Source organism: Buteo buteo, chromosome 11 (genome assembly GCF_964188355.1).
Source record: "Buteo buteo chromosome 11, bButBut1.hap1.1, whole genome shotgun sequence".
Lineage (NCBI taxonomy): Eukaryota > Metazoa > Chordata > Aves > Accipitriformes > Accipitridae > Buteo > Buteo buteo.
Genome location: NC_134181.1, coordinates 22,728,758 through 22,736,803, shown reverse-complemented (window position 1 = coordinate 22,736,803; position 8,046 = coordinate 22,728,758). Strand labels below are relative to the sequence as shown.

Sequence of the window (8,046 nt, the reverse complement as noted above, 5' to 3'; positions counted from 1 at the left end):
AACCAGAGAAAAGAAATAAAAATTATTTTTCTTCCCAACACAATACACTCTTTTACCAGAGCAAATTAGAAATACAGAACAAGTTCCTACCAGCGAGAGAAGGATGACCTAGAAATGAGGGACACTGAACCGAGATGCAACGCTGGGGAGCATGGGACGGGGACCACAACTTCCTCGGGCACAGGCAAGGAACCCTGGCACAGTTGCTCACGGGAGTCTTGCTGACCGCAAACACGATCCGTGGCCGAGAACAGCCCGTGGTAAACCAGTAAGGGAAACCCATTTGTGAGCAGAGGTGACTGGGAGCAATGAGGTTTGCATCGCCCCGCTGCTGGCCCTGCAGCTGGCATCGGAGCTGGGCTCAGCACCAGACCTCTATCCCAAAATCCCACGAAAGCCCCTTGGAGTTGTCTCGGGGTGGTCCATCCTTCCTGTGGGATGCCGAGCAGCTCCAAAAGCCTTCCTAGGCTGTACCTGTGCCTGCTGAACCTTGCTGAACCAATTCCCAGGGGGGCTGAAGCACGGAGATGGTGGGCTTGCAGGGCAGGGGAGGTTGGGATGTGACCTCTGCCATAGGGGCTGAGAGCCCTGGTCTGCACCCCACAGCACCCTATGGGTGGGGGGATGCTGGCATGCAAGGCAGCTGGGTTTTGGGATGCTCCTTTGGGATGTGGTCCTTTTTTTTATTCCTCCCCTCCCTCCCCTGGCCACGTCTGCTTATCCCTAGGTCTGGAAACAGGAGGAAAAAGAAAACAAGCGCACTCGAACACAAAAGACTTCTCTCGCCACAGCTGGCCGGCGTCTCACAAGGAGTGGGACGCGGAGCTGCGGGCACCGGCGGCAGGGGATGGCTGTGCCGAGAGCGGGCACCTCGCATCGTGTGTGGCACTAGCTGGAAGCCTCAAAAGAAATACAAACACAAGACTGGAAGGGCTGGCCACGTGGGGAGGCCACAGCATCCCAGTCCATCTACTGGCTCCCCTCGGGGTCCGACATGTGGTTTTTCACCTGCAAGGAAAAATGCACAGGGTGGCCGTCCTCTGATGTGCTTGGGCAGCAGGATCAAACCCAGCGCCCTGCCTGGCACAGGGATCCCTAGGGTCCTGCACCCAGCTGGAGGATGTGGGTATGGGAGCAGCAGCGTTGATAAAAGGTATTTCTACTCCAAAGTGTGTGTGGGGTTGCAGCCTGTGCTGCTGGAGTAATGCACGCCCAGGGGTTTGCTGCAGGGTGCTCAGGGCTGTCCTGAAGGAGCGGGCAGCTGTATCCCTGGTAAGCAGCTGGGACGGCTTGGGGGACCCTGATGGAGCATCTCCTCTGCTCCGGGCATCCCCCACCAGGACCCACACGCAAGTGGGGATGAATTTTAGGAAAGCAGAAAGCCTGGTGCAGGATCTGGCCCTCCTCTTACCGTCTCCTCCGTGTCTGTGCTCTCCTCGGCGCTGTCAATGTTGCGCAGGTCACTGTGCCCATCAGCTCCCATCCCCTCCTTCCCCCGGGGCTCCCGTGACCCCTCTCCTGCTGGGGACGGTGACTCTGCCCCTGTCTCTACCCTCTTCTTCTCGCTTTCCTTGGACCCTGCAAGGACAGAGACAGCAGAAAGTTGGGGTACCGATGCAAACATCAGGCCTGTCCTCGCAGGGTCCCATTGTGCCAAAGGGCTGGACTCTGCCCTGCCAGGCCAGGCAAGGGGGAGGATGTGGGGAATTTGCCCAGCCAGCTCCAGATGCCCAATTCCCTCCTGGGCACGCAGGGAGGGAATCCCTTACACCCAACTCTGGGTCCAGGCTGGCATGCATCCACAGGCTGCCCGGCACGGACACATGGGTGTCGGAGGGTCTACGACCTGTCCCCTCACCCGCGAGACGCTCTCTCCGCTGGTCCATGCGGTCCAGGCTCTCCAGCAGACTGTCCACCTGCGCCTTGATCTGGCTCAGCTCTCCTTTGATGGAGTGCAGCTCTTCGGCCCGCACTGCGGGGAAGAGGAACTGTTAAGATCCCACCCTGCCCTACAGCCTGCCGGGAGCCAGGGGAACACGCCATCCTGGGCAGCCACCTCTGGAGCATCCTCCTCTCCGGAGCATGCTTGGGGAACAGGGACGGGTCCAGGGGACAGCCACCAGCCCAGCGCAGTCCAGGCAGTGTCTGCTGGAGCTCGGGACTCATAGCCACAGTGTCAGCACCGAGCGGGACCTGCATTGCTCTAATGCGCCAAGACACGCGGGCCAAGCCTCCTCTTCCTCTCAGCCCCATCACACTTACATTTTGTCCGTCCTGCTGTGGAGCTGGTGCTGCTCCTCGTCCCGGGCTGGGGGCTCGGGCTGCTTTTGCCTCCTGCTCCCACATGAGTTCGTCTGGCCTTGACTGGGATGCGGTTAATGAGGGGGGGGATCTTCTGGTACTCGTACACCCTGCAAGGGCACAAGAGCACGGCGGCGTGAGTGCAGCCCCAGAGGTGCAGCAGCAGCCCCAGCCAGCTAAGAGAGCATCTCTTGGGGTCCCTCTGCAGTGAAGGCCCCCCAACCTAGGCATTGCCCAGCCTACATGCTGGCCCTGCCCCACGTACCCCCTCCCCAAGGCCCCCAGCCCGGGGAATCTGTGGCATACCATCCTCAAAGGGGGCAACATCGCTGAGCCTCTCTTGGAGGCAGGGAAACAGATGCCCAGGGACACCCCACTTTCCGCCTTTGGTAGAGGCATGCTCAGCCCACCCCGCTCCTGGGATGCCGTGCTCACCGGTACGGAAAGTCGTCCCTGTAGAGATCATAGTCCAGGTCACAGTTACTGCTGCAGGAGGGGGAGAGAGGAGAACAAGTCACCCGCTCTGTGAGGCCATGGATGCTGTGGGGCAGCTAGGGCTGGGCACAGCAGGGCAGAGGCACCCACCCAGCCTCCATCCCCAACCCCAGGGAGTGGGAGGCGTGCCGGAGGGTACCGTGCAAGCTGCCTGGGCTGCCTCACAGCCCGGGGAGGTGGCTGTGCTCTGGCAGGGGTTTGCCCTGGCACCAAACAAGGGTGTTAGGGGGGATGGAGAGAGTCCCTGGGGCAGCATCAGCAGGCTCTGCTCTCAGGAAGCTGCATTTAGAGCACCCTGATGTTAAATTTCATGGTCCCTGGCTCTGCACGCACGCTGCCGGCTCACTCGGCTCCAAATTAAGAAGCGATCTGTCAACAGATCGCCTCCAATGCGGGAAGCCGACGTGCCGGTAATAAATCATGCGCCGTGGACCAGGAGCGGGGAGGGGGAGGAGAAAGATGCTGAAGCTCATTTTGCTGCTTCAGCTCTTGTGGAGTCAGGAAGCGTAGGATTAAGCCTAACCCGAGGGGAGACAAAGCCGTGCTCAGAGCATCACTGGGAGGAGGGACCCATCCCCAGCCACACTGCCAGGAATGGGGGGGGGACCAGGACAATGTCCCCCAGGGCTCCAGATTTTGCTGCAGATGAGCTTGTCACCACGGGACCAATGCTGGAGCTTGAGGAGAGCTGGAGGTCTGCTGGGGGAGTTAATAGACAACCTGGGCTGCTCTGCCTGGGGCTACCAAGTAAGCCAGGCTTGCCAAACCCAGAAGGCAGCTCAGAGCCCATCACGGGGCAAAGGCACCCCCAGCCCTGCTGCCACCCTGCCTTATTCAAGAATAATCTACCTGGGACGCAGCCCGCAAGCACCAGCCTTCCTAGTAAGGGCAAGCTGGCAGCCCCGGGGTGCCAGGACCCGCCTGCTCCTGTTGTTTGCACCTGGGGATATTTTAGGAGCTTTTGGGCCAGCCTTGCTGCCATCCAACTTTCCATCGCTGTGAAGAGGACGGTGAGTCCTTCGCATCCCCACCTCCTGCCTGTCACCCAGGGAGGAAGGTCACAACCTGCCTTGGGGAAGAGGGGAATGGGCAGCCGGAGAGGAGTCCCAACCCACGCACAGGGCACAGGGAAGGTGCCAGCTCTGATGGCTGCTGCTGCCCAGAGCCACTGCCAAGAGGGACGGGGATGCCACAGGTCACGTCCTGCCATGGGAGCACCGGTGGCTCCGCAAGAGACCTGGTCTTGGGGTCTGGCACCCAGCTAGGGACATGGCAAAGGTTTTCCCGGCTCAGCATTTTGCTCAGAGCATCCCCCAGGAAGAGCAAAAGCAGCAGTTGCAATGCTCCAGTGGCCCGAGGGGGCTGGCGGTCCCTGCCCTGCCAGCGCTGCATCCCTCCGGCGCCATGGCAACGGGCAGAGCAATTAGTTCAATGAGAGCGTTCGCAAAAAGCTCTCTAACAAGACAGACCAGACGGAGCCTAGCTCCGGTCCTCTCCTTGCCACATGTCTGCAGAGCTGAGGAGCCGAAAACATGGAAGGATGGGAACCTGCTCTTCTGCCACCATCAGTGCCACCATCACCATCATCTACTGCCATTGTCAGGACCATCCCCAGCCCTATGTGCCTCTGCAGGGATGTCTGTCCCCCAAGGAACAGCATTTAAAGGCCAGAACTGCAGCCAACATCGAGATCTGTAACAGGTGTGGAGACCACAGGGCTCTGCTCTTCTCCCAGCACCTTCGGATGGGGAAGGGGGATCTCCACACCCCATCAGCAACACACCCGAGGCGGGACCCGGCGAGGACTCCAGCCACCACCGCTGAGGTAAGGTGATGCTCTGAGAGCCCCGTGGGGCAGGTACATCCCACAGACCCATGCCCACCACCGTGGGCAGGCAGCTGGAATAGTCGGAGGGTGAGTGATGGAGAGCAGGGGGAGGAAGAGGAGCCAAGTCTGGGACAGTCCCCAGCCGGAGCCAAGTTCCCCCCGTCACAGCCCCCACCCCATGTGCCGGCACTCACTGGTACAGGCTGCTGCCGTGCTGCCGCTTCTGGCCCAGCCTGGCCCGGCTTGGCTTGGGTTCCCTGGCCATGTCCAAATCTGTGGGAAAGAGAGGAGGGGAATGAGCAGTGGGAAGAAAAGGGGATGCTAACACCCTACTCCACGCGGATGTGACTCTGGCACCAGCTTCCCGGGGGCTCCTGGCCACTCTCCTCTCCTGGCTGGAGATGCCCCACTCCAGAGCATCTGCAGGACAAGCCTGAGGCTGGCAGCTCTCTCGACTTAAGTTTTTGGGGAAGGACAGGAGTGGCCCAGGGTTGTGCCGGGACATGGAGTGGCTCCAGCTGTCCCTGCAGCAGCCCCTTCCCATGAGTATCCCATCCCGAGGGGCCCATGCCCAGCTGAGACCAGGCAGGCTCCAATTAGGGTGGCAGAAAGCACCTCTGATGATGAGGGTAATTAACCCCCGGAGACATTTCCCACCACCACGGTGAATCCACGTTCGCTATCCCTTCTGCTGGGTGGTTGAGCCATTTTTCAGGGAGCCAGGCCAGTGGGATGCTGGCAAGCGCTGCCCGCCATGGATGGGTGCCAGGGATGGGGGAAGCCCTGCACCCAGCCACTTCACGGTCCCAAAGGCTGCCGAGACACGTGTGATGCTGAGATGTGGGGTGGAGATGTCTCTGGACATGCAGCTCCGTGATGCTATGTCACACCTCCCCGGCAATGCTCTTCACCCCTTCTTCAGGATTTCACAACCAACGTCCATATAAAAGCCAGCTTGAATCTATTTTCTGAGTATACATTTGAGAGCCACTGATGCAATGCTTTACTAATATCTCCGTGTATTTAATTTTTGTAATTTTGGGGGGCTCCAAAACCTCTCTGGCCCCTGGGGTAGGAGCCGGTAGGTGAGATGTTGAGGGGTCCCCCTTGGCCATGGTAAGCGTGGCCAGCTATCCCACAGGTGACATTGTGGATGCCACTGCACCAGGGAATCCTGAGCTGAAGCTTCCCGAGTCCTCTGGGAACACACCAACTCATCAGAGAGGTCTAGACCTCCCCAGGAGCGTGGACACTGGCCACGGATCCCCTCCAGCCCCGCAGCCTGTGGAGGAGATCCGAGCAGAAGGAAACCAGCACTTGTTTGCTTTCCAGGCTGTCACCTTGTGTGACAAAGTCTGCAGGCTGGCTCTGATCTCGGGGCGAGCTGGGGAAGGTGCTCCACTTGCCCTTGCACACGTGCTAGGTAACGCCGGCACCCATTTTCTGTGGGTGCAGCCAGCATCCCCAGGGATGGCCGAGCTCACTGCTCAGGACCGGAGCCCGCCGTCATCATCCCTCTCTCCATCCCATCACACCCGCCTGGTAGAACCACCTACTCATCTCCCTGCCAGCAGGACGGAGACCTCAGCACCCCAGCCAGGGACCCCAGCCATGGCCAGGCTCCCTGTCACAGACCACCTGCACTGTGGGGACTTTCCTGCTGGGGCAGGGGACCCAGGCCAGCAGGACTCCTTCACGCCGGGGTCATCGGCCCTGCCTCTGGGCTCTCTTCCCTGTAATGGCAGGGGGGGCATCCCAGTACTAGGGGAACATCCGTGTTCTGGGTGGAGGGTAATGGTGTGGGGGAACAATGGTATGGGGGGCACCCCAGTACTGGGAGGACATCCCTGTCCTGGGGTGGTAACGGTATGGGGGCATCCCAGTACCGGGACGATATCTCTGACCTGGGGGTAGTGGCATGGGGGCATGCCAGTACCAGGGGGACATCCCTGTCCTGGAGGTAATGGCACAGGGGCATCCCAGTACTGGGAGGACATCCCTGTCCTGGGGGAGGGGGGCAATAGTATAGGGGGGTAATGGTACGAGGGGCATGCCAGTACTGGGAGGACATCCCTGTCCTGGGCGGGGGGATAATGGTGTGGGGAGGACCAGGCATCCCAGTACCAGGAGGACATCCCAGCTCTTGGGAGGGACTGGTACCGGGCTGTGGGGCGGCTCGGTACCGGGAGGACATGCGTGTCCGGGGGGAGGTACTGGTCCAAAGGGGCGGGAGGCATCCCGGTACCGGGAGGCGGCCCTGCCCGGGGTGGAGGCACCAGAAACCTGGCTGCAGGGGGGTACCCCCGCCCCGGGCAGGGCTGCCGGTGCCGGGTAAGCATTCCGGTGCCGGAGCATCTACCGGGGGGCTGGGGACGGGGACGTGTGGGAAAAGGGCCGATCCCGGGAGGGCGGGGGGACGGGACGGGACGGGACGGGACGGACGACGACACCCGGGTGAGGGGGGGGTGGAGGGCCGGATCCGGGTCGGTACTCACATCTCCAGCCCGCGTCCCCGCTGCCGAAGAGCGTCATCCCCCCGCAGCCCCGGCGGCCCCGCAGCCCCCGCAGCCCCGCCGCTCCGGCCCGAGCGCGCCGCCACCGGGCCCTACCACCGCCGGGCGAGGAGGGGGGGCGGCGGGCCGCACCATCGCTGCACGGCGGGGGGGGGGGGGAGCGGCGGGGGACCCCGCCCCGGCCCGCCCGCGCCCCTCCCCGAGCGCAGCGGCGCGTTATTGCAGCATCGCTGCCTGTCCCTGCCTGCGCGCACCGCTGCCGGCAGCGCTGGGCCTGGGGCTCGCCCTTCCCCGAGGCTGCAGCTGTGTGGATGTGGCGGCTGTGCTGGACCACCCTCCGTCCTCCATCCCCTATCCCCCATCCCCATCCTCCATCCATCTCCATCTTCCATCCTCCAGCCCCTATCCCACATCCCCATCCTCCAGCCCCTATCCCCCATCCTCAATCCCCATCCTCCATCCACCTCCATCTTCCATCCTCCAGCCCCAATCCCCCATCCCCATCCTCCAGCCCCTATCCCCCATCCTCAATCCCCATCCTCCATCCACCTCCATCTTCCATCCTCCATCCCCAATCCCCCATCCCCATCCGCCATCCCCTGTCCCCCATCCTCAATCCCCATCCCCATCCTCCGTCCCCTATGCCCCATCCTCCATCCCCATTCTCCATCCTTCATCCTCCATCCTCCCCAGGCTCCTTCCCCCATCTCCTGCCTCCAGCCCCCTCTGGCCTGTTGGACCCTGCCCTCCTGGCCAACAGCTTGGTTGCACCCTGGGTTTGCCCAGCTTGCCCCAGAGCCATGAAACCAGCCTTGCCGGTGGCACTGCGGCTCCTGCCTTCCCTCCGTAGAGCCGCAGCACAAACGATTGGCATGCAACGCCCTGGCTGGGGACATTTTAATTTCCACC

General features: G+C 61.9%; 1 protein-coding gene across 1 annotated transcript; it reads right to left on the bottom strand.

The window, feature by feature from the left end:
* Position 1: 1 nt before the first annotated feature.
* LOC142036819 (RNA-binding Raly-like protein) lies at positions 2–7,247 on the bottom strand. Its single transcript, XM_075040463.1, has 7 exons — positions 7,120–7,247; positions 4,819–4,897; positions 2,737–2,787; positions 2,263–2,411; positions 1,859–1,972; positions 1,412–1,578; positions 2–1,008 (listed from the first exon to the last, which is right to left on the bottom strand). Exons 1-7 carry the CDS (start codon positions 7,154–7,156, stop codon positions 970–972), a joined length of 636 nt encoding a protein of 211 aa, XP_074896564.1. The 5' UTR covers positions 7,157–7,247; the 3' UTR covers positions 2–969.
* Positions 7,248–8,046: the final 799 nt, after the last annotated feature.

Bases quoted from the DNA above. Each gene is read 5' to 3' on its own strand.
- LOC142036819 (XM_075040463.1), bottom strand. From the start codon at position 7,156: ATGACGCTCTTCGGCAGCGGGGACGCGGGCTGGAGAT. The intron at 1,579-1,858 runs GTGAGGGGACAG...CTGTCCTTGCAG, and splicing joins GCGGAGAGAGCGTCTCGCGG to GGTCCAAGGAAAGCGAGAAG. The intron at 1,009-1,411 runs GTAAGAGGAGGG...TTTTCCTTGCAG, and splicing joins GCACAGACACGGAGGAGACG to GTGAAAAACCACATGTCGGA.